Source organism: Somniosus microcephalus, chromosome 1 (assembly GCF_052327205.1).
Source record: "Somniosus microcephalus isolate GS21.2 chromosome 1, FLI_Smic_1.0, whole genome shotgun sequence".
NCBI lineage: Eukaryota > Metazoa > Chordata > Chondrichthyes > Squaliformes > Somniosidae > Somniosus > Somniosus microcephalus.
The window spans coordinates 381,567,834-381,593,451 of record NC_140987.1 but is presented as its reverse complement, the minus strand read 5'-3'; the positions used below and the strand labels follow the sequence as shown (position 1 = coordinate 381,593,451).

The 25,618-nt window shown below is 46.8% G+C and overlaps 1 protein-coding gene across 6 annotated transcripts in view; it reads left to right on the top strand.

Annotated features, from left to right (window-relative positions):
- phka1a (phosphorylase kinase, alpha 1a (muscle)) overlaps positions 1 to 25,618 on the top strand; it is a 199,625-nt gene that overhangs the window by 132,518 nt on the left and 41,489 nt on the right. For all 6 annotated transcript variants that reach the window (XM_085996211.1, XM_085996205.1, XM_085996221.1 and 3 more), the window contains 5 exons: positions 8,752 to 8,891; positions 9,011 to 9,167; positions 10,221 to 10,300; positions 10,387 to 10,465; positions 11,708 to 11,837. In XM_085996211.1, coding sequence (XP_085852337.1) covers positions 8,752 to 8,891; positions 9,011 to 9,167; positions 10,221 to 10,300; positions 10,387 to 10,465; positions 11,708 to 11,837 — 586 coding nt within the window. The remainder of the gene's footprint in view (positions 1 to 8,751; positions 8,892 to 9,010; positions 9,168 to 10,220; positions 10,301 to 10,386; positions 10,466 to 11,707; positions 11,838 to 25,618) is intronic.

Here is a 25,618-nt window from a genome sequence, read left to right as displayed (position 1 = left end):
CACCACACCACGACACCTCCTTCTCCTCATACTCACCACTATTACAACCCTCACTTACTCATAACTCACATCTCACAACTCATATCTTGCACACCATCAGCTATCCTACATGACCACTACATTCTCCAAACACCTCACAAAACTCTAAATAACACTCCCTTCTTACTTACAGGAGAAGGTTGCACACAAATCCGGAAAGCAGATCGGCACCGGAGGAAGAAGAGCTTGCCTGCACATCCTCTTTTCTACCCCCCCCCCCCCCCCAAAACCCCTGAAGAAAGTGTGCTTGCCTTCATGTGCGGGGCAGAGTTGAGGCCGTGGTGACTGACAATGCTGGAGGAAATGCTGCGCAGGTTTTCTTCATACCTAATCCTGTATGTCCCTTCTGACTTCTCTCTCACCCTACACACTGCATGACAAGCTGCAGATGCTTTCACCACCCACATCTCTCTCTTTGCTCTCTCTTCATAACACAAACTAACTCTTATTCCTCTTTCATTTCAGCTGCTGAGAATGTGGAAGCCCCTGTGCCAATCAAGTAATAGGAGGCGAGCCTCCAGGAAGACGCACTGTCACATGATCTGCCTGTCTCAAGCACCTGCTCATGCTGGCACCACGTAGACTTTAGAGGCTAGGTTAGAGGAGGTGTCTACATGTGGTGACTTGCCAGGCACAAGTGTGCTGGAGCTAGTGCACGGGGGAAAGGACGGTATAGATGCCAGCTCACCGGAGGGTGAGGTCAATTGCTAATTCTGATGCTGATTTCGTGGGCCCAGGCTACCGAAGAAGGCTCATGAGCATCTACCAGGAAAAGTTAGATGTACTGGGCAGCCTGCCAGAGAGCTTGCACACAATGTCTGAGAATCGATGAGTCCAGCTCCAACTTGGCTCAAGGCTTTGTGCAGAGCATGGAGACCATTCTGTCCAACATGGACCAAGCAGTCAGCTCCATTAACAACATAGTTGTACCCACCTTGACACAGCCTCTGTTGAGAGTTCATACAGTTTCTGTGGCAGCTCGCGTTGCTGCCATGCAATCTCAGATGGCTGCCATTTTGACCCTGGGTACCAATGTCAACAGGGGCCTCAAAAGCATCACAGCAGTTCTGCACTTTTGTTCTTGCGCAGATCCTTAGGAATGTTGATACACCATCTAAGGACAGTGGCCTTGGTTCCATGGGAGAGGCACCTGCTGTTCTCTTTCAAGGTGACAGCATGCCTGCTCCCTTACCAGCCACTCTGCCAGTGCCCTTGTTAATGTCACACAGCTAGCCGGGCCAGACTGTTCAGGTCCATGCTGAGATGCTGCAATTTGCAGCAGGGATCTCTAGGTCCAGAGCTGCTTGAAGTCATTTTCCACGGCCATCTGAAGTGTCCTCAATGGAAGCTCGGCAGCCTTCCACCTTCCAAGCTGTAGTCCCTGGGGAAACACCTTGTGGGAGCACTAGGACAGGGAAAGGAAGATGCAAGCCAGGCACTAAGGGCTGGCACAAGGATGATTCTTAACTAAAATGGCAGGGGGTTGGGAACCTGTGCAGGGAGACAGAGGAAAGGGAAGCAAGGATAGAAGCAAAAGACAGGAAGGAGAAAAGCAAAAGTGGAAGGCAGAGAAATCAAGTGTGTAAATCGAACAATGCCACAGTAATTAATGATTCTAAAAGGACTAAGAGTGTTAATAAAACAACCCTGAAGGCTTTGTGTCTTAATGCGAGCAGCATTTGTAATAAGGTGGATGAATTAGCTGCGCAAATAGATGTAAACGGATATGATATAATTGGAATTATGGAGATATGGCTCCAGGGTGACCAAGGCTGGGAATTCAACATCCAGGGATATTCAATATTCAGGAAGGACAGGCAAAAAGGAAAAGGAGGTGGGGTAGCATTGTTGGTTAAAGAGGAGATTAACACAATAGTAAGGAAGGATATTGGCTCTGATGATGTGGAATCTGTATGGGTAGAGCTGAGAAATACCATGGGGCAGAAAACCTTAGTGGGAGTTGTATACCGACCCCCAAACAGTAATGCTGAGGTTGGGGATGACATTAAACAGAAAATTAGAGATGCGTGCAATAAGGGCACAGCAGTTATCATGGGTGACTTTGATCTACATATAGATTGGACTAACCAAATTAGTAACAATACTGTGGAGGAGGAATTCCTGGAGTGTATACGGGATGGTTTCCTAGACCAATATGTCAAGGAACCAACTAGAGCTCAGGCCATCTTAGACTGGGTATTATGTAATGAGAAAGGATTGATTAGCAATCTTGTTGTGCGAGACCCCTTGGGGAAGAGCGATCATAATATGATAGAGCTCTTCATTAAGATGGAGAGTGAAGTAGTTGACTCAGACAAGGGTCCTGGATTTAAATAAAGGAAACTACGATGGAATGAGGCGCGAGTTGGCAAGGATGGATTGGGGAACATTACTTAAAGGGTTGACGGTGGATAGGCAATGGCAAACATTTAAAGATCGCATGGATGAACTACAGAATTTGTTCATCCCTGTTTGGCATAAAAATAAAACAAAAAAGCTGAGGATTGGGAGCAGTTTAGGATTCAGTAAAGGAGGACAAAAGGATTAATTAAGAGGGAGAAAATAGAGTATGAGAATAAGCTTGCAGGGAACATAAAAACTGACTGACTGTAAAAGCTTCTATAGATATGTGAAGAGAAAAAGATTGGTGAAGTCAAGCGTAGGTCCCTTGCAGTCAGAATCGGGGGAATTTATAATGGGGAACAAAGAAATGGCTGACCAATTAAATACATACTTTGGTTCTGTCTTCACAAAGGCGGACACAAATAACATCCCAGTGATGTCGGGGAACATAGGGTCTAATAAGAGGGAGGAACTGAATGAAATCAGTATTTGTAGGGAAATGGTGTTAGGGAAATTGACGGGATTGAAGGCCGATAAATCCCCAGGACCTGATAATCTACATCCTAGGGTACTTAAGGAAGTGGCCCTAGAAATAGTAAATGCATTGCTGGTCATCTTCCAAAATTCTATAGACTCTGGAACAGTTCTCATGGATTGGAGGGTAGCTAACGTTACCCCACTATTCAAAAAAGGTGGTAAAGAGAAAATGGGGAATTATAGACCTGTAAGCCTGGCATTGGTAGTGGGGAAAATGCTAGAGTCCATTATAAAAGATGTAATAGCAGAGCACTTGGAAAACAGTGACAGGATCGGACAATGTCAACATGGATTTACAAAAGGTAAATCGTGCTTGACTACTGGAATTTTTTGAGGATATAACTGGTAGAATAGATAAAGGAGAACCAATGGATGTGGTGTATTTGGACTTTCAGAAGGCTTTCGATAAGGTCCCGCATAAGAGATTAGCATGTAAAGTTAAAGCACATGGGATTGGGAGTAAGGTACTGACTTGGATAGAGAACTGGTTGGCAGACAGGAAGCCAAGAGTTGGAAAAAACAGGTCTTTTTCCAAGTGGCAGGCAGTGACTAGTGGGGTACTGCAGGGATCGGTCCTAGGACCCCAGCTATTCACAATATATATTAATGATCTAGACGAGGGAACTAGATGTAATATCTCCAAGTTTGCAGATGACACAAAGCTGAGTGGGCGTGTGCGCTGTGAGGAGGATGCCGAGAAACTCCAGTATGATTTTGACAGGTTGGGTGAATGGGCAGATGCATGGCAGATGCAGTATAATGTGGATAAATGCAAGGTTATCCACTTTGGTGGCAAAAACAGGAAGGCTGATTATTATCTGAACGGCAATAGATTGGGAGAAGGGGAAGTGCAACGAGACCTTGGTGTCCTTGTGCACCAGTCGCTGAAGGTAAGCATGCAGGTGCAGCAGGCGGTTAAGAAGGCAAATGGTATGTTGGCCTTCGTAGTGAGAGGATTAGAGTACAGGAACAAGGATGTCTTGCTGCAGTTGTACAGGGCCTTGGTGAGACCACACCTTGAGTATTGTGTGCAGTTTTGGTCGCCTTATCTGAGGAAGGATGTTCTTGCCATGGAGGGAGTGCAGCGAAGATTCACCAGGCTGATACCTGGGATGGCAGGAATGACGTGTGAAGAGAGATTGGGTCGATTGGGCTTGTATTCGCTAGAGTTTAGAAGAATTGAAACTTATAAAATTCTAACAGGACTAGACAGACTAGATGCAGGAAGGATGTTCCTGATGGTGGGGGAGTCCAGAACCAGGGGTCACAGTCTAATGATAAGGGGTAAGCCATTTAGGACTGAGATGAGGAGGAATTTCTTCACCCAGAGAGTGGTGTACCTGTGGAATTCTCTACCACAGAAGGCAGTTGAGGCCAATTCATTAAATATATTCAAGAAGGAGTTAGATATATTTCTTAAAGCTAAAAGAATCAAGGGATATGGGGAGAAAGCAGGGACAGGGTACTGAGTTTGGATGATCAGCCATGATCTCATTAAATGGTGGAACAGGCACGAGGGGCCGACTGGCCTACTCCTGCTCCTATCTTCTATGTTTCTATGTAATTATTTCTATAAACGATCACATAGTGATATAATTGAGTTGATAGATTTGTTTTTTGTTCTCGATTTGGTGTTTATCTTTATAGTCAATTGAGGGCGAGGGCAAGGCCCATAAGGCTGAACTGAAGGAAGGCAACCGGGTGGTGGCTGTAAGGATTATGGGACTGTCGGTGTATTGGGGATGGGAGGACTAATTTAGGTGAAGTGCTCTTCGATGAGCTGGTCTTTGAGAGCTCTGGCAGGTAGGGGCACTAGTGGTTGCTACCTCTTCTCCTCCTCCTTCTGCACTTATTGATACGCAGGTGGTGGTACGGCCCATACCTCATGTTGGCGAAGTTGTGCAGCATACAGCAGACAATGACAAATCTGGGCACCCACTCTTGGGTGTACTGTAAAGCTCCTCCGGAATGGTCCAGGGTGTGGAAGCGTTGCTTGTGTACACCAATTGTTTGCTCGATGATGTATCGCGTGGCAGCATAGCTCTCATAGTACTGCACTGCCTGGAGAGGAGTCATGACCCATATCCGGAAGGGATCGCCCTTGTCGTCCAGTAGCCAGCCTGTAACTTGGCAACCTGGTTGGAATAAAAGCGTCAGAGGACTGGCACAGGATAAAAGTGTCAAGCCTGCTGCTAGTTTAGTGGGCACAGACCTGCATAATGTGTTGTCTGTGGTCGCAAACCAGCTGTACATTGAGGGAGTGGAATCCCTTTCGATTGATAAAGATGTAAGGCTGGTGATGGGGAGCAGGCAAGGCAATGTGTGTGCAGTCTGTATGGCACGCTGCACCCTGGGGAAGCTTTCCGTGCAGATGAAACCTAGTTCTCAGTCGTCCTGCTTTGCTCTGTCCATGGAGAAGAAGACGTAGATCTTCCTCATGGCGTAGCGAGCCTCTGTTACCTGCCTTATACATTGGTGTACTGCGAACTAGGCGATGTTGTTTATGTTACCTGTTGCAGCCTGAAAGGAAACCGTGGCATAAAAGTTGAGAGCCATGGTGATCTTGATAGCCCCAGGCCATGCTGGCCATGCCCTCATTTGAGGCTCGAGTTGTGGCGCAACAGATGACATAGGTCAGTGACAGCCTCCTTGATGAAGCAAATACGCCTGAGACATTGCTCCTGAGTAAAGTTCATGTAGGAGACGTGCTCCCTGAATACCCGCTGTGGGTATGGCCTCCTGCGCAGTGCTCTCTTCCCTTTTCTGGCAGTTTCTCCTGATCTGTGGTGTCTTCCTTGGTGCTCCTCTTGTCCTCCAGCCCTGAAGGGCAGCCCTATTAAGACCACCCATGAATGTAATTAAACTATTTCTGAGGCAGCCAACAAAAGTACAACATCAGCAAAATCTTTCTCTGTTCAGACAAAGTGAACTTTCCAGAGTGATAAAACAGCAAAAAGCATCCAAAAGTTAACCAGCAGCCAAAATGAGAAACCATGCAACTAATCTGTAAGTGCTACATGATCCCTTATAATAGCGCTGGTGAGGGTGCCTTCCTGCTGGTTAGTGCCATGTTGTGCTGTGCGAGTTCATCACGTGGCTAGTGGAGTGCTGGGACATTCAAAAATGGATCCTGCAAGAAGCGCAGGACCCAAATTTGAATAAATAATTCCATCGTTTAAATATTCCTGTTTCCAGCGCAGCCACCTTCACCAATATGGTGGGTGGTGCACTTCCAGCTGGAAATGTGTGCACACTTCCTGCCCGCCATATTGAGATCTTAGTAGGGCTGAATTTCTAGGCCCTGCAGTCTAGAAAGAAGGTGGGAGAGGAAACGGGTTTACTTGATTAAACACACAAATTTGTTAAATGGTGTAGATAAGTTAAAACCTGCTTTGGTAAAGGAGAAGAAAACAAATCTGAAGTTTTTTTAAAAACACTGCTGGGTTGGGTTTGAATCCTATGGGGAAGGATGCAGTTCCTTTCCCTGAGGGCTGTTAAGGCTTTTAAATGAAATTAATTTGAGGTTGCCTGAACCCAGGTTACAGTGACCATGAACCTACACACTAAACTTCTCATACTTCAGCACTAATTGGCACTAAATTGTCAGTTTCAGGGAGGTCATATGTATGGAAAATGTCACACTGGTTCTATAAGGAAATGCTTTGCTAAATTTGGGATTAAGGCATTGAACTAAAGTTTTCTCTTCATGCAAAGGGAAATTTCACCCTGTGCTAGCATCCAAAAGGTGCAAATGTGAATTGTACTGTTTCCCTGCCCATTTCTTTTTTAAAAAACTAGCTCATACACAGGCCAAATGTAGCTATAATTGTAGGCAAAAGATTCTTGACCTATGGAGGAGGCAGGCTTCATGAACATAAACTTTTAAGCTTGTTTGGTATAGTATTCAACCTTACAGACCAGGAAGGTCCCAGATTCGTTTTCCGCTTTACGCTAATATAAAATCTCAATTGAGGCAGCAGTTAGGCACTGCAATTGAGCAAAAGGCAAAATACTGCAGTTACTAGAAATCTGAAACAAAAACAGAAAATGCTGGGATCACTTTCAGTGTCTCATATATGTCTTTTATTTCTCTCATTAGCCTCCTTTTTTTTTCTCCTGTGCATAAGACTTCTACCATTTAACTATTCCCTAATTCCCATCGTAACACTTTACAGGTCATTCCACAGGGTTGATTTTAACACGGGGCGGATTTTGGGCAGGTGGACGTGGTAAAGTGAAATGCATTCGCTGGCCTATGGTATTTTATGTCCTGAACCTCAATTAAAGAAGCTTTACTTCTTGGCGTCATATTTGACCCTGAAATGAGCTTCCGACCACATATATGCAGCATAACAATTTCTACCTCGGTAACATCGCCTGTCTCCGCCTTTGCCCCCGCTCATCCGCTGCTGAAACCCTCATCCATGCCTTTGTTACCCCTAGACTTGACTATTCCAACACTCCTGGCCGGCCTCCCACATTCTACCCTACGTAAACTTGAGGCCATCCAAAACTCGGCTGCCCGTGTCCTAACTCGCACCAAGTCCCGTTCGCCCATCACCCCTGTGCTCACTGACCTACATTGACTCCCGGTTAAGCAGTGCCTCGATTTCAAAATTCTCATCCTTGTTTTCAAATCCCTCCATGGCCTCGCCCCTCCCTATCTCTGTAATCTCCTTCAGCCCTACAACACTGCAACGCCCCCACCCCCCCCCCCCCCCCGAGATAACTGCGCTCCTCTAATTCTGCACTCTTGGGCATCCCTGATTATAATTGCTCAACCTTTGGTGGCCGTGCCTTCTGTTGCCTAGGCCCTAAGCTCTGGAATTCCCTGCCTAAACCTGTCTGCCTCGCTACCTCTCTTTCCTCTTTTTAAGATGCTCCTTAAAACCTACCTCTTTGACCAAGCTTTTGGTCACCTGCCCTAATTTATCCTTAAGTGGCTTGGTGTCAAATTTTTTGTCTTCTAATTCTCCTGTGCAGTGCCTTGGGACATTTACTACGTTAAAGGCGCTATATAAATACAAGTTGTTATTACTTTGCATAGTAGTGCCATCCTCATGCCAAGTGCCTCTCTATTGGCCCAGATTCAAAGTAGAACCTGACCTAGGAGTATTTGTTAGAACAACGTAAAGGGAAAATTTACCCTATGTTTTACCTGACCTAAAAATGTTTTTTTCCCCCATAGAAGTTGTTTCCTCCACGAGCTCAAAAAATTCTTTCAGTAGAAAGAGAATTCAAAATAACATATTTACGATAAACTGAAAGTGGTTTTGTTCAAGCCATCTACTAATGGCTGCACTGTGTGATTGTATAAGTACTATTTTGGAATAAGGTCATAGCTGAACACTTCAATCTATTCTTCATTAAGTCAATGTAGCATAGCCATATACTTCCCCCCATCTCCTTTTCCAGTCTGTTGGTTATACACGTTTTAAAATTTATAACCAGCTAACATAAATTTATTTTTGGTATGTGGGTGGCACTTGTGAGGCTGCATACATGTCCCATCCCTAGTTGCCCTTCCTTGATACTTCAGAGGGTATTAAGAGTCAACCACAGTGAGGAACAGACCAAATAGAAGTGGCAGGTTCCCTTCCCTGAAGGACATTTATGAACCATTTGTTTTTTTTTACGACAGCCATAAATTATAAGATTACAGTTCACAACTTGCCATGGTAGGATTTAAACTCATGAATTCTGAGTTGTTAGTCCAGTACCATACAGTACACTGCTGTACATGTGCTAATGAAAGGCTCGATTAATGTTGTGTGACTGAAGCAGTTAAAGAATCAGAATTATAATTTTGGTCTTGCTCTTATTCTGTATCAGTTTCCATCAATAACTATAACAAAAGAATTGCCTAACGATGCCTCTGGTGAAGTAGACTGCAAAGCCTTGGTAGAACAGTTGAAAATGTGCTCAAGCTTGCAAGAACAGGTTGAAATAATCCACGTAATCTATGTCATGAAGTAAGATTTTTCTATTTAAAAAAAATATATATATATTTAATATTTTGAGATATTGATTAATATGCAGTTTGATTTTTTTTTCTGCTTCTCTTTCACCACCCCTCTGTTCTGATGTGCAGGGGTATAAATTGGGATACACATCTGACTGATCAGCCTGGTACGACTGTCCGTGACCTCCTAGTAGAGCTGTACACGAAAGCTGGCACTGCTCACCAATGGGGACTAATCCGTTATATTTCTGGTATGCTCCATAAAAAGATTGAAGAACTTGATGAGGTAGCTGAAGATCTAATACTTCAATATTAAACTGCACAATGCTTAATATATGTGGTGCCATGTATAATAATTTAAACATTTTCCTAGTCTGCAATCTGTTGGTGTGCCACATGCTGCCTTAGCCTTTTTGCTAGTGTGGTGAGTGTTTTGTATATAATTTATATTGCAAATGTCTGTGTACGTTAACTAAAAGTGGTGGAATTGGTAATGTACAATTTTATGAGAATTTGTATAGTTCCAACTTTATCACAATGTAGCATTGAGCCTTTACATCTACAGGAAACTTTTTTTTAATCCGGGACCGGCGTGGTGCCGGTTTATCAAAAAGTCCGGATTACAGAAGTATAGTAAAAGGTACAAGAACCCCATACACGGCCACAGATCCAGGCGTCCCTGTTGCATGACAACAGGTGCAGGAACCCCAGTTACACGGCCACAGAGCCACTAATATGAAGTAAAACTTACCTGAACCTACTCTTGAATTTTGCCGGTTAACAGAGATTTCCGGTTATTTAGGTGCTGGTAAATAGAGAGTTTCCTGTATTTAGGTAATATAATTATATCTTTAGCTGCTTTCAGTTTTACTCTCTTTCTCCCTTTACCTTTGAAAGTAACGACTGATTCTGGGCAACATTTCTACAAGTGGCAGCGACCCTTTGACAAGTAGCTTAAATGACTTCTCTCCGTGTGTCAGCCTGGACAATCAATTTGATTGTGAAAGCTATCAGAACTGAGCCTTATCTTGTCATTACCCATGTATGGACTTTCCAAGAAGTTACTGAATAATCGGGAGTGGGATACTTTTGTGACCATATGTGCACCCCACTGCTGACTTGCCTGAGACTGACTAACTTAGTACTGATCAGGGATTGAACGTGGGACCTTTTGTATGCTGTATGGCCACACCATGTGGTGCGTTTTTCATTAAACGTAAGGAAATAATGCAGTACTTTACTGAGGTATTGGAGCATCTTCATTGTCAGTAACCTAAGTAACTGGTTCTAGTGTATAATATTACTTACTAATGCTGCATTGTGATGGTATCTATCACAGGCCTGCACAACACTCTTGTCAAATCAGAAGCATCTGACTGTTGGCCTTCCTCCTGAACCCCGTGAGAGAACAATTTCAGCGTGAGTACTTCACTGAAGACTGGCTGTCAGGTCACATTAGGTTGAAATAGTTATGACATTAACTTAAGATTTTCTTTTCTCATTAGACCCTTGCCACCCGATGAACTTATAAAACTGATTGAAGAAGCTAGTGAACAAAATGCCAGTCTGGCCATCCTCACGCAGGTTGGTTTATGCACAATAAAACTCTGTTATCAAGTCCAATTTAAAATCCTAGCTTTATACACCTTTAGCTTTAATGGCCAATTCATGTTTCTCTCCCTGTTGTCAGTGGATTACTTCAGCCATTGTTGAGTTGAGCAAGATGTCCAATGGGATTGCAGCTATTCCTGTTGGACATCTACACATGATTCAAATGGTTCAGGTTGGATGGTTTTTGAATACAGTAAAAGTACAGGAAACTTTCTGGTATCCGGCACTGACGGGACCGAGCTGTTGCCATTCCATCAAAACTGCCGGAGAAACCAGCGCTAATGTTAAAATATACGGAGCTTCTGAGCTCCGTGTGAAGCAACAAACCCTGTTGCTTAGCAACAGCTTCAAAACAGTCGGCGTAGCTTGCAAGCGTCTCTGTAGCTAAGCAACAGCTTCAGCTAGACCTTGCAGAGCCACGACTGGAGGGAAAAAAAAGCAACGAGAAGTAAAAAAAACTTATCTGAACCGACTCCTAAATTTTGCCGGTGGATAGAGCTTTCCAGACATTTAACCTCCGGTTAAACGAAAGTTTCCTGTACAAAGATTGTTCTGCTACTTGATGTCACCAGTTCATTTAATACTAAAGGTACCCCACTGGATACACTGGTGTGCATTGTCTATGATGTGTCTTCCCAGGGTTGGGAACACTGAATTGATTCCCAAGCTAATTGTTGTGGCTTTGCATTGTACCCCATTATACAATAAGTTTATGTGATGAGACTAGAGGAGCTGGGACTGTTCTCTTTCAAGCAGAAAAGATTAAGGAGAAATTTAATAGAGGCATTCAAAATCAGGAATGGTTTTGTTAGAGTAAACAAAGAGAAACTGTTTCTACTGGCAGAAGGGTTGGTAACCAGAGGACACAGATTTTAGGTCATTGGCAAAAGATCCAGAGGTGAGATGAGGATTAAAAATTTTACACTGCAAGTTATTATGATCTGGAATGCACTGCCTGAAAGGATGGTTGAAGCAGATTCAATAGTAACTTTCAAAAGGGAATTTGATAAATATTTGAGGGGGAAAATTTGCAGGTCTGTGGGGTAAGAGCAGGAGAGTGGGACTAATTAGACAGCTCTTTCAAAGAGCCGGCACAGGCACGATGGGCCGAATGGCCTCCTTCTGTGCTGTAAGTGTCTATGTATTCAGAATTTGTTTTGCATGTTCTATCTGTTACTTTATTTTACATTTGTGATCCTTTTCTTTTTTTGGTAGGAAGTTGTGGTTTACCTAGCAATGTACATAAGGACAGAACCCAATTTGTTTGCTGAAATGTTCCGACTGCGTATTGGACTAATTATTCAGGTCATGGCATCCGAACTGGCCAATTGTCTCAAGTGTGCAGGTAAAGCTTCTCAGAAACATCAGCAGCCTTTCTCTAAGGATGGTAAAACAAACTATGCCTGAAAATATATACTGTACATTCAAACTCTGAATGACTGTGTTCCGAGCCAGTCCAAGGAAAAATAATGGTGGGGGTGGGGGTAGGGTAGGGGAAATAGTTTATAGATGTTTCCGGACTCTGCCAACTGTAAGCAGCATTTGTGGCAGTCCAACTAAGTAATGTTGCCTCATTACTTACAGGTGCCATCTCTACATTGGAAAGGTTTGCATGTTTTTTTTAAGCACTCCCTTCTGTAGAGACTGGACCCATTTCTCTGAATATTCCTCCTTACTCCTAAAACAGAAGGGACTCTGGCCTAGAAATTGGGTATAGCCCCGCTTGAGGCGTTAGAAATGGCGCTGCGGAAAGTTTATAGCCAGACGAAGCTTATCGCCGCCTGGCGCGATATTGGGTTGCATCGCCCCCAAAGGGGATTGAGGCACGAATTCAGACGTTGCACGGGCCTCCTAAGGCGCAAAACTTCCGGCGCTACCCAATATCGGCGCGGACGGGCGCAGCACAGGCGATCTCAATTACCGATAACCACGAGACTTCCAGGCGCCGGCCGGCTCTTAAAGGGGTGGGTCAGTCAGCCTCAGCTTCCACATTCATCGCCCTGTAGGCCTCAGAATCGGTGCTCGCCCTTCTCTGGCGCAAAAAACTTGGTCAAGATGGAGAAGGTGAGACAGAGAGCAGAGCGCTTCAGCACTGAGGCTCTGGAGCAGTTGGTGTCCGCAGTGGAGCGCCGTCGAGATGTTCTCTATCCTGACAATGGCAGGAGGCTGAATCAAAAGGAGTACCGCCGAGCTTGGAGGGATGTTTGTCAGAGGGTCAACTCCAGCAGCATGGTGACCAGGAGCCCTGTTCAGTGCAGGAAGAAATTCAACGACCTCACTCGGGTCGTTAGGGTGAGTGTTGTTTATGCAAACTTCTGATTCCCTCCATCTGCACCTGACTTCGCGCACTCTGTAGCCATGATGCCCCAATGGCCATCTGTCAGCAAGCACCCATGGCCCTTTCTGGGCACACACATGCACATTTGACTCAAGGCATCATGTAAGGGCTCTTGCACCATGGGGGGCATGAGATGATCACTCAAGGCATCATGTAAGGGCTCTTGCACCATGGGGGGCATGAGATGATCACTCAAGGCATCATGTAAGGGCTCTTGCACCATGGGGGGCATGAGATGATCACTCAAGGCATCATGTAAGGGCTCTTGCACCATGGGGGGCATGAGATGATCACTCAAGGCATCATGTAAGGGCTCTTGCACCATGGGGGGCATGAGATGATCACTCAGGGCATCATGTAACAGAACTTCCCCCTTCTTTCCCCTGCCGTCCAAGCTGGCGACGATCCACAAGGACCAGCTTCGAACCGGTGGCGGACCTCCACAAGTGGCCACTCTCACGGATCTCGAGGAGAGAGTGCACCAGATTCTTGGAGGACGTCTGAGTGGTCCTGTTACCACTGCAGCTGCCGACCAAATTGTCGACAGCGAGGGTTAGGCTCTCCTTTTTCAGCTGTCTCCTTCCACTTGGTCCCCCCGCCAGCATGCTTTCTCAGTGTGCAGCCATGTCAGAGCCTTGCCGCAATCTGGCATGCCTTGCCACCAACCTGTCCTTTTGCTAAAGCCACTCTTCGACCTCCCTGCTTTCAGATGCTGCATCACCAACTCGGGATCTGCGCCCTGAAGCTGCCAGTGCCAGTGCCTCCGGAGGCGAGGATCAGGAGGAAGCCGGAGCATCCGTTCCAGCCTCAGGGGAGCCTACACATCTGCAGACTGGGGACAGTAGTTCCCTGGAGGGGAGTGGGGGGGGCTCTGCTGATGAGCCAGTTGCCGGAACAAGCGGCCTGCAGCAACGCGAGGTGGGTAGGCAAGTTTGGCCACCGGCTGCCTGGAGGGCAAGGCAGGGAGTGATGACTGCTGCACAGAGTGCAGAGGAGGTGCGTAGCCTGGCTGAAATGAGCACCCAGGCCCGGCTCAGGCACACTGAGCTGATGGCTGCAGTGGGGAGGATGCCTCAGTCGATAGAAACACTGGCAAAGAGTGTGCTGGACTTTGGAGCAGCAATGGCGAAGACTGTCCAGGGCTTTGAGGCTGCTATGGAAAGGACTGTTCAGAGCTTCGGACAATCCCTGGAAAGGTCTGTCCAGGGCTTGACCGAGGCAGTGGAACGACTGCTCCGGCCTTGTCCGAAGCAATGGAAAGAACTGTCCAGGGCTTCTCCAAAGCACTGGCACCTGCCACACAGGTCCTCACTGCTGCCACGCAGTCACTTGCCGGCCTCGTCCACACCCAGATTGAGGCAACGCGAACTCTCACTGCAGCCACCCTATCTGCATCAGCGAGGATCACCCCGGGCCCTTCCAGTACCATACGAGGCCAGGAATCAGTGGAGCAGTCGATTGTGGCGGATGAGCCGAACCAGTCCCCTCGAGAGCCAGTGTGTTGTCCGACCATGGTGCAGTTGTCCTCTCTCGGCAGGTGACCATTGCTCATGCCACCGCTGGTACGTCTGCAGTGCAGTTGCAGGGCACACCGCTTCCAGCCATGCCCAGATCAAGCAGCCAGCCTCCGCACCCTCCAAGACCAGAGGTCGTCTAGGCCGTCCCTCGGGCTTCTGCGCTTCCACACAGTCAGCAGGCGTCCCCCAGCCTTGACCCCGCCACTGGGGTTCAATTACGTCGGAGCAGCAGGGAGGGAAGGGGCCGACCGCGAAAGAGAAGTCGTTCTCCATCAAGGGACCAGCAGTAGAGGGAGGTGCTGAGACGTTTCTTTGGCCAAATTCAAGGACTCCCTCACCTGTTGTGATTGTTGGAAATGGTTTGTTTAGTTTTGCGGCTTTGCCGAAGAGTTAACTGTTATTTTGTTAGTTATGGTTTCTGTTGACATGACGTCGTTATGCTGGAAGGAAGGACTTTTGTGACAATAAAGAAAAGTTTTAATTTGCAATGGTACACGTTACTATTTACAGTCATGCTGACCTTCAGAGGCTTTGAAAGATCCGAAGTGCACAGGACAAATGATACCCATCATTCCATCAGAGGGGCCTCGAACCGAGTCCTGATGAGCCTCTGACGGATGGCCCTTCCACTTTCAGGAGCCCTCCCATCTTCCTCCTCCTCCTCCTCCTCATGCTCGTCCTCCTCGTCCGCCTGCTCTGCTGGACCTTGAGGGACAGCTGGCATTGGCTGGGTGCGTCGAATGGCCAAGTTGTGGAGCATGCAGCAGACGACGACGATGTGATCCACTTGCTCCGGCAAGTACTGCAGGGCTCCCCCCGAATGGTCTAGACAGCAGAAATGCTGTTTGAGCACACCAATAGTGTGCTCCACAATGTTCCTGGTCGCCTGATGGCTGCTGTTGTACAGCTCTTCTGCTGGGGTGGCGGCCAAACGGAGTGGTGTCATGAGCCATGGGCAGAGAGGATAGCCCTTGTCCCCAAGAAGCCAGCCTCGTGGGTGAGCCGGCCCCTCAAAAAGGTCACAAACTGAGGTCTGCCGCAGGATGAACGCATCGTGGCTGCTCCCTGGGAATTGGGCGTTGACTGCCATGATCATTTGGCGGTGGTCACAGACCAGCTGCACATTGAGGGAGTGGAACCCCTTGCGGTTGCGGAAGTCCTCAGGATTCAGTAATGGCGCCCGCAAAGCCACGTGTGTGCAATCAATCGCCCCCTGCACCATGGGGAAGTCCGCAATAGCAGCGAAGCCCTGCGCGCGCTCCGCCTGTTTCTCCAGGGCCAGAGGGAAGGTGATGAATTGACGCCTTCTATAAAGGGCAGCTGTCACTTGCCGGATGCAACAATGCACTACAAACTGAGAGATATTCGCAATGTCCCCAGTAGCTGACTGAAAGGATCCGCTGGCATAGAAATTGAGGGCAACAGTCACTTTGACGGCCACCGATAGAGAGGTCCTGCACCGTAGACGCAGCTGCAGATCCTCAGCAAGCAGGTGGCACAGCTCAGTTACAACCTCCTTACCGAATCGGAGCCTTCGAACACACTGCTCCTCCGACATGGCAAGGTATGACACCTGCTGCCTGAATACCCTCGCAGCGTACCCTCGGATTGGCCGACCTCCATTGCCCCTCCTCCTTCTGGCCAATCCCAGCCCTCTCTCCCGCCGTCTCTGTGCCCCTTCAAAGTGTCCGGCCATGAGGACGTGGCCCTCCAAAGCAGCTCCCATTCCGATGCCAGTCGGGCAAAACGCTGTTAGGTGTAGCGCTCCAACTGCTCCGGACAGGTCTGAAGGTCCCAAGTATTCTAAGGCTAAATCCAAAAAAATCTGCTCCACAGTAGCTCACCAACTCTCTCCAGCAACGATCGCAATGAACAGGCCAAGTGGCTGCAGCTTTTATACTAGAGCTGTCCCCTTTAAATAGCGCCCCCCCCCCCGACTCCGAGAAGGGCCTGGTAACGTTCCATCGAACTGTCACTAATAGCGCTAGGCGGAAAGGTTCCGGGCGCCACCGAATATCCGGTCGGGCGCCTAAAAGGCGTTGCACACTGAAATGACGTCATGATCTGCCTGCGCACGCGGGCACGCGCTAACAGTTAGCGCAGGCGTTAAATGTATAGTCAGTATGGGAGGTGTCGCTATTTTCATTGCGCCCGCCCGAACATTGGGTAACGCCCCACATTTCGGACTCATTGGGCGCTAATCGCCGGCGCTAACAACCGAATTTCTAGGCGTCTGAGCCTTGGGGCCACCTCACGGCAATGTCAAATTCTATATCAATATCAAGATCCATAGTTCACTCCACTGAGTTCAGAGAACGCACAGCGCTCACACTTTGGAGTTCAGATCGGAAGGGGTGAGGCCATGGAGGGATTTCAACATGAGGATGAGAATTTTAAAATCAAGGTGTTGGTGGACGATGAGCTAATGTAGTTCAACTTGCACAGGGGTGATGGGTGAACGGGATTTGCTGTGAGTTAGTATACGTGCAACAGAGTTTTGGATGAGCTAAAGTTCATTGAGGGTGGAAGATGGGAGGCTGGCCAGGAGAACATTGGAATAGTTGAATCTGGCAAATAACACACAAATGTAATTTCATACATGTTGGTAGGACCAATACAGAATATACTCTCATTCAAAAAAAAAAAAAAAAATATTTTATGGGATGTGGGCGTCGCTGGCAAGGCCATCATTTATTGCCCATCCTTAATTGCCCTTGAGAAGGTGGTGCTGAGCCGCCGCCTTGAACCGCTGCAGTCCTTGTGGTGAAGGTACTCCCACAGTGCTGTTAGGTAGGGAGTTCCAGGATTTTGACCCAGCGACGATGAAGGATCGGCGATATACCTCTAAGTCAGGATGGTGTGTGACTTGGAAGGGAACTTGGAGGCGGTGGTGTTCCCATGCGCCTACTACCCTTGTCCTTCTAGGTGGAAGAGGTCGCGGGTTTGGGAGGTGCTGCGAAGAAGCCTTGGCGAGTTGCTGCAGTGCATCTTGTAGATGGTACACACTGCAGCCACGGTACGCCGGTGGAGGAGGGAGTGAATATTTAAGGTGGTAGATGGGGTGCCAATCAAACGGGCTGCTTTGTCCTGGATGGTGTCGCGCTTCTTGAGTGTTGTTGGAGCTGCACTCATCCAGGCAAGTGGACAGTATTCCATCACACTCCTTACTTGTGCCTTGTAGATGGTGGAAAGGCTTTGGGGAGTTGGGAGGTGAGACACTCGCAGCAGAATACCTAGCCTCTGACCTGCTCTTGTTGCCACAGTATTTATATGGCTGGTCTAGTTAAGTTTCTGGTCAATGGTGACCCCCCCCCAGGATGTTGATGGTGGGGGGATTCGGCGATGGTAATGCTGTTGAATGTGAAGGAGTGGTGGTTAGACTCTCATGTTGGAGATAGTCATTGCCTGGCACTTCTGTGGCGCGAATGTTAGCTGCCACTTATCAGCCCAAGCCTGAACATCGTCCAGGTCTTGTTGCATGCGGGCATGGACTGCTTCATTATCTGAGGAGTTGTGAATGGCACTGTGCAGTCATCAGCGAACATCCTCACTTCTGACCTTATGCTGGAGGGGAAGGTCTTTGATGAAGCAGCTGAAGATGGTTGGGCTTAGGACACTGCCCTGAGGAACTCCTGCAGTGATGTCCTGGGGCTGTGATGATTCACCTCCAACCACCACAACCATCTTCCTTTGTGCTAGGTATGACTTCAGCCAGTGGAGAGTTTTCCCCCCGATTCCGATTGACTTCAGTTTTACTAGGGCTCCTTCATGCCACACTCGGCCAAATGCTGCCTTGATGTCAAAGGCAGTCACTCTCACCTCACCTCTGGAATTCAGCGCCTTTGTCCATGTTTGGACCAAGGCTCTAATGAGGTCGGGAGCTGAGTGGTGTTGGTGGAACCCAAACTGGACATCAGAAAGCAGGTTATTGGTTAGTAAGTGCTGCTTGATAGCACTGTCGATGACACCTTCCATCACTTTGCTGATGATTGAGAGGAGACTGATGGGGCGGTAATTGGCCAGATTGGATCTGTCCTCTTTGTGGACAGGCCATACCTGGGCAGTTTTCCACATTGTTGGATAGATGCCAGTGTTGTAGCTGTACAGGAACAGCTTGGCTAGAGGCGTGGCTAGTTCTGGAGCACAAGTCTTCAGCACGATTCATTCTCGGGATGCAGGCAAGGCCAGCATTTATTACCCATCGCTAGTTGCCCTTGAGAAAGTGGTAGTGAGCTGCCTTCTTGAACCGCTGCAATCTGTATGGTGAAAGTGCTCCAACAGTGCTGTTGGGTAGGGAGTTCCAGGATTTTGACCCAGCAACGATGAAGGAACGGCGATGTATGCCCAAGTCAGGATGTTGTGTGACTTGGAGGGAATTTGGAGGTGGGTGGTGTTCCTATGTGCCTGCTGCTCTTGTCCTGCAGAGCTCGTGGGTTTGGGAGGTGCTGTCAAAGAAGCCTTGGCAAGTTGCAGCAGTGCATCTATAATGGTACACACTACAGCCATTGTGCAGCAGTGGTGGAGAGAGTGAATGTTTAAGGTGGTGGATAGGGTGCTGATGAAACGGGCTGCTTTGTCCTGGATGGTGTCGAGTTCTTGAGTGTTAGAACAGCACCCATCCAGGCAAATGTAGAGTATTCCATCATACTCCTGACTTGTGCCTTGTAGGTGGTGGAAAAGCTTTGATGAGTCAGGAGGTGCGTCACTTGCCACAGGATACCCAGCCTCTGACCTGCTCTTGGGCCCACAGTATTTATGTTCCTGGTCCAGTTAAGTTTCTGGTCATTGGTAACTCTCAGGATGTTGACTGTGGGGGATTTGACGATGTTAATGCCATTGACATTCAATAGGAGGTGCTTAGACTCTCTTGTTGGAGATGGTGGCACGAAGGTTACTTGCCACTTATCAACCCAAGCCTGGATGTTGTTCCGGTCTTGTGTGTGGGCACAGACTACTTCCTTATCTGAGGAGTTGTGAATGGCACTGAACACTGTGCAGTCATCAGCAAATATCCCCACTTCTGACCTTATGATGGAGAGAAGGTCAGTGATGAAGCAGCTAAAGATGGTTGGGCCTTGGACACTACTGTAAGAAACTCCTGCAGTGATGTACTGGGGCTGAGAGGATCGGCCTCCAACAACCACAGCCATCTTCCTTGTGCTACGTATGACTCCAGCCAGAGTTTTCCATCCTGATTCCCATTGACTTTAGTTTTACTCTGGCTGCTTGGGGCCACACCTCACCTCTGGAATTCAGCTCCTTTGTTCATGTTTGGACCAAGGCTGTAATGGGGCTTGGAGCCAAGCGGTCCTGGCAGAACCCAAATTGAGCATCTGTGAGCAGGTTATTGGTGAGTAAGTGCCACTTAATAGCATGGTCGATGGCACCTTCCATGAGTAGGCTGATGGAGTGGTAATTGGCCAGATTGGATTGGTCTTGCTTTCTGTGGACAGGACATAGCGGGGCAATTTTCCACTTTGTCTGGTAGATGCCAGTAGTTGTACCGGAACAGCTTGGCTAGAGGTATGGCTAGTTCTGGAACAGAGGTCTTCAGCACTACAGCCGGGATGTTGTTGGAGTCCATAGCCTTTGCTGTATCCAGTGTGCTCCGCTGTTTCTTGATAGCATGTGGAGTGAATTAAATTGGCTGAAGACTGGCATCTGTGATGGTATGGACCTCAGAAGGATGCTGAGATGGAGCATCCACTCGACACTTCTGGCTGAAGATGGATGCAAATGCTTCAGCCTTGTCTTTTGCACTCACGTGCTGGGCTCCGCCATTGTTGAGGATGGGCGTGTTCATGCAGCTTCCTCCTCCTGTTAGTTGTTTAATTATCCACCACGATTCACTGCTGGGTGTGGCAGGACTGCAGATCTTTGATCTGATCCGTTGGCTGTGGGATTACTTAGCTCTGTCTATAGCACACAGCATCCGCTGTTTAGTCACAAGTCAGCCAATCGGATGGGATGCATCCTAGGTTGCTGAGGGAAGCTAGGATGAAGATAGCTTAATGTCTGACCACAATCTTTAATCCTCCTTGAATATTGGAGTGGTGCCAGAGGATTGGAGGATTACAAATGTTACTCAAAAAAGGAGACGGATAAACATGGCAACGACATGCCAATCAGTCTAACGTCAGTAGTGGAAAAAACTACTAGAGACCATTGCCAAGGACAAAATTAATTCTCACTTGGAGAAGCATGGATTAATAAGGGGAAGACAGCACGGATTTGTTAAAGGCAATTCGTGTCTGACTAACCTGATTGAGTTATTTGATGAAATAATCCCTGGTACCATTCTAGTAAATTTCCTATGCACCCGCTCGAAGGCCTTGACATCCTTCCTCAAGTGTGGTGAGTATTGGCCGCAATACTCAGCTGGGCCCTAACCAGTGTTTAATAAATTTTTAGCATAACTTCCTTGCTTTTGTAATGTATGGCCCAGAAATTGGGCTACTTACTGCCATGAGTTACTGCTGCAATCCTGGAAAAAAATTTTGGTGAGGGCCTTAACACTGCCAATAGCAGCACTGGCCCTGGAAATGTAAATTAAGATAGGATGACTGCACATCGACTTAACATCACGCTCTGCGATCTTGAATCTTTGTGCTGAGTTCAGCACTGGGTCCTAAGCTCGCTCTGAAAAGCGAGCTTGCAGCAGACTGACAGAGACGCTGTCAGCACTTCTTAAAGGGTCACGCACATCTTTCAGGTAAGTTTGTATTTAAGCTTTTGGACTGAATTTTTTATATTTTCTTGAAGTAGTGACTTGGTGCAATAGAAAGAAAGAAAGACTTGTGTTTATATAGCGCCTTTTATGACCACCGGACGTCTCAAAGCACTTCACAGCCAATGAAGTACTTTTGGAATGTAGTCACTGGTGTAATGTGGGAAACGCGGCAGCCAATTTGCTCCCACAAACAGCAATGTGATAATGACCAGATAATCTGTTTTTGTTATGTTGATTGACGGATAAATATTGGCCAGGACACCGGTGATAACTCCCCTGCTCTTCTTCAAAATAGTGCCATGAGATCTTTTACGTCCACCTGAGAGAGCAGACGGAGCCTTGGTCTAACGTCTCATCCAAAAGACGGCACCTCCAACAGTGCAGCACTTCCTCAGCATTGCACTGGGGTGTCAGCCTAGATTTATGTGCTCAAGTCCCCGGAGTAGGCCTTGAACCCACAACCTTCTGACTCAGTGTGTAGTGTGCTACTCACTGAGCCGCAGCTGAAGCTTTAAAAGTTTTTTGAAGTGTTCAGGGAGTGCTGCTGGACGCTTGCAAGGCCTCGGATGGTAAAGGAAGGCCACTGAAGACAGAAAACGCTGTAAATATTCAGCAGGTCAGACAGCATCCGTGGAGAGAGAAACAGAGTTCACGTCTCAGGTTGAGATGCTGCCTGAGCTGCTGAGTATTTCCAGCATTTTATGCTTTTATTTCAGATTTACAGCATCTGCTTGCAGAGTGAGGAAGGCGCAGGGGAGGAAGAAGCAACAAAATAGATGAATTAATAGCGCAGATAGAAATTAACAGGTTTGATCTAATAGCCATAACAGAGCTGTGGTTGCAAAGTGGCCAAGGTTGGGAACTAAATATTCCAGGACACATAACTTTTAGAAGGGATAGGCAAAATGGAAAAGGAGGAGGGGTAGCTCTGATAATAAAGGATGGGATAAAGACAGTAGAGAGAAAGGATCGTCGCTCCGAAAATCAAGAAGCAGAATCTGTTTTGAGTGGAGCTAAGAAACAGCAAGGGACAGGAAACATTGGTGGGAGTTGTTTATAGGCCCCCAAACAGTAGCTGTAATGTAGGGCAGAGTATAAATCAGGAAATTGGAGGTGCATGTAACAAGGGTAATACAGTAATCATGGGGGACTTTAAACTACATATAGACCGGGGAAACCAAATTTGCAGTAATAGTGTGAAGGACAAATTGATGGGATGTATGCAAGATAGTTTTCTAGATCAGTATGTTGAGGAACCAACTAGGGAACAGGCTATTTTAGATCTAGTATTGTGCAACGAGAAAGGGTTAATTAATAACCTTGTAGTAAAGGGGCCTTTAGGGAAGAGTGACCATAATATGATAGAGTTTTATATTGAGTTTGAAAGTGACTTAGTTAAATCCGAAACTAGGGTCTTAAATCTAAACAAAGCAATGAAGGGCGAGTTGGCTAAGGTAGATTGGGAACCTACATTAAAAGGTATGACAGTGGACGAGCAATGGCTAGCATTTAAGGAATTAATACATAATTTACAACAAATATACATTCCTTTAAGGCACAAAAACCCACAGGAAAAGTGGTCCAACCGTGGCTAACAAGTGATGCTAAAGATAGTATTAGATCAAAGGAAGAGGCTTATAATACTGCCAGAAAGAGTGTTAAGCCTGAGGATTGGGAGAATTTTAGAATTCAGCAAAGGAGGACCAAGAAATTGATGAAGAAAGGGAAAATAGAATGAGAGTAAACTAGCAAAAGACATAAAACCGACTGTAAAAGCTTCTATAGGTATGTAAAAAGGAAAAGATTAGCAAAAGTAAATGTGGATCCCTTACAGGCTGAGACAGGAGAAATTACAATGGGGAATAAGAAAATGGCAGAGAAATTAAACAAATATTTTGTGTCTGTCTTCACGGAAGACGACGCAAAAAACTTCCTGGAAATATTGGACAACCAAGGGTCGAGCGAGATTGAGGAACTGAAAGATATTAGTATTAGTAAAAAAATAGTACTGGAGAAATTAATGGGACTGAAAGCCGATAAATCCTCTGGACCTGATGGCCTGCATCCTAGGGCTTTAAAAGAGTTGGCTATAGAGATAGTGGATGCATTGGCTATCATTTTCCAAAATTCTATAGATTCTAGAACGGTTCCTGCGGATTGGGAGGTAGCAAATGTAACCCCACACCTATTTAAGAAAGGAGGGAGAGGGAAAACCGGGAACTACAGACCAAGTAGCCTGACATCAGTAGTAGGGAAAATGCTAGAATCTATTATTAAGGACGTGGGAACAGGGCACTTAGAAAATAATAATACAATTGGGCAGAGTCAACACAGATTTATGAAAGGGAAATTGTGTTTGACAGATCTGTAAGAGGAGTTTTTTGAGGTTGTAACTAGCAGAATAGATAAGGGGGATCCAATGGATGTGGTGCATTTGGATTGTCAGAAGGCATTCGATAAGGTGCCACACAAGAGGTTATTAAACAAAATTAGGGCTCGTAAGATTGGGGTAATATACTAGCATGGATTGAGGATTGATTAATAGACAGAAAACAGAGTAGGAATAAATGGGTCATTTTCGGGTTGGCAGGCTGTAACTGGTGGGGTACCGCAAGGAACAGTGCTTGGGCCTCAGCTATTCACAATCTACATCAATGATTTGGATGAGGGGACCAAATGTAATATATCACATTTGCTGATAATACAAAGCTGGGTGGGAATGTAAGTTGTGAGGAGGCTTCAAGGGGATATAGGCAGGCTTAGTGAGTGGGCAAGAACATGACAAATGGAATATAATGTGGAGAAATGTGAAGTTATCCACTTTAGTAGGAAAAATAGAAAAGCAGAGTTTTTTAAATGGTGAGAGATTGGGAAATGTTGCTGTTCAGAGGGACCTGGGTGTCCTTGTACACTAATCACTGAAAGGTAACATGCAGGTACAGCAAGCAATTAGGAAAGCAAATGGTATATTGGCCTTTATTACAAGAGGATTTGAGTATAAGAGTAAAGACGTCTTACTGCAATTATATAGGGCCCTGGTGAGACCACACCTGGAGTATTGTGTACAGTTTTGGTCTCCTTACCTAAGGAAGGATATACTTGCCATAGAGGGAGTGCAATGAAGGTTCACCAGACTGGTTCCTGGGATGGAGGGATTGTCATATGAGGAGAGATTGAGTAGACTAGGCCTATATTCTCTAGAGTTTAGAAGAATGAGAGGTATCTCATTGAAACATACAACATTCTTACAGGGCTTGACAGGGTAGATGCAGAGAGGATGTTTCCCTTGGCTGGGGAGTCTAGAACCAGGGGTAACAGTCTCAGAATAACGGGTCGGCCATTTAGGACTGAGTTGAGGAGAAATTGCTTCACTGAGGGTGGTGAATCTTTGGAATTCTCTACCCCAGAAGGCTGTGGAGGCTCCGTCGTTGAGTATATTCAAGACAGAGATCGATAGATTTTTGAATATTAAGGGAATCAAGGGATATGGGGATAGTTCAGGAAAGTGGAGATGAGGTAGAAGATCAGCCATGATCTTATTGAATGGCGGAGCAGGTTCGAAGGGCCAAATGGCCTACTCGTGCTCCTAGTTCTTATGTTCTTATAAGCAGGAAGGATGCATTCCAGACAGCCCCTTTTTGGCTGGGATATCTGGGATGGAATGATCCGCCTGTGGTACCAGAGACTACAATCCCAATTTCCCTTTAATCATTTGTCCCACGCCTTACCTTCCCTCTGTTACTGACCATTACAGCGTCCTCTTGGCCACAACAGTGAAATAAAAGCCACCACAAAGCAAACTTTCTAATCCAACTTTATACATCTATCCATCCAATATGACCTCAAGAAATCAACTTATCACCCTTATGCATTCCCTTAGTGACTGTCTTGTGTGTGCCTTTGCCTATCCTACTGATGTCACACAGTGCTACCTCAGTGGCTCTAGCATGGCTGGTGGAAGGCTGCTGACTTTCAGTGGGGAACACTGCAAATGGACTTGCTGGTCGACCTTGAGGAACTGGTGGCTGGGAGTGTGAAATCAAGTGACCGTGTTTCTTCTTCACTCTCCTCTCCTTCTTGGGCAACCACTGGTTGGGCAGGCTGCATTTTTTTGGAAATGAGGAAGGCACAAGGTTGGAGTTGTGTTGAGGGGAGGGCGGGAAAGCAAGAAGGAGTATAACGTATGAGGAGCATCTTGTATCCTTTCTGCCCTTTCACTGGCCAAGGGCTCAGCCATGCCCCTACCAAGAACGGCCAGCACCATCTCCTCCAAGGGGATGAGATGAAGCTAGGAATGGGAGATGTGCCTCGTGTTGGTAGGTGAGTGATTGGTGGGGAGGGGGGCGGGGAAGTCATGCATTGAGAAGTATGTGAGGCTAGTGGTGCAGTTGGTAGTAGACCGCTTTTGAAGATGCATTTACTGACCTTGCCCACTGGTCTGAGGTCATGAAACTTCTTTGGGCACTGGAGCCAGGTTGTGGGGGTGTCACAGTGACAGTCTTGGTGATCTGGTCCCACATCCTTTCTGGAGGGCCTCCTGG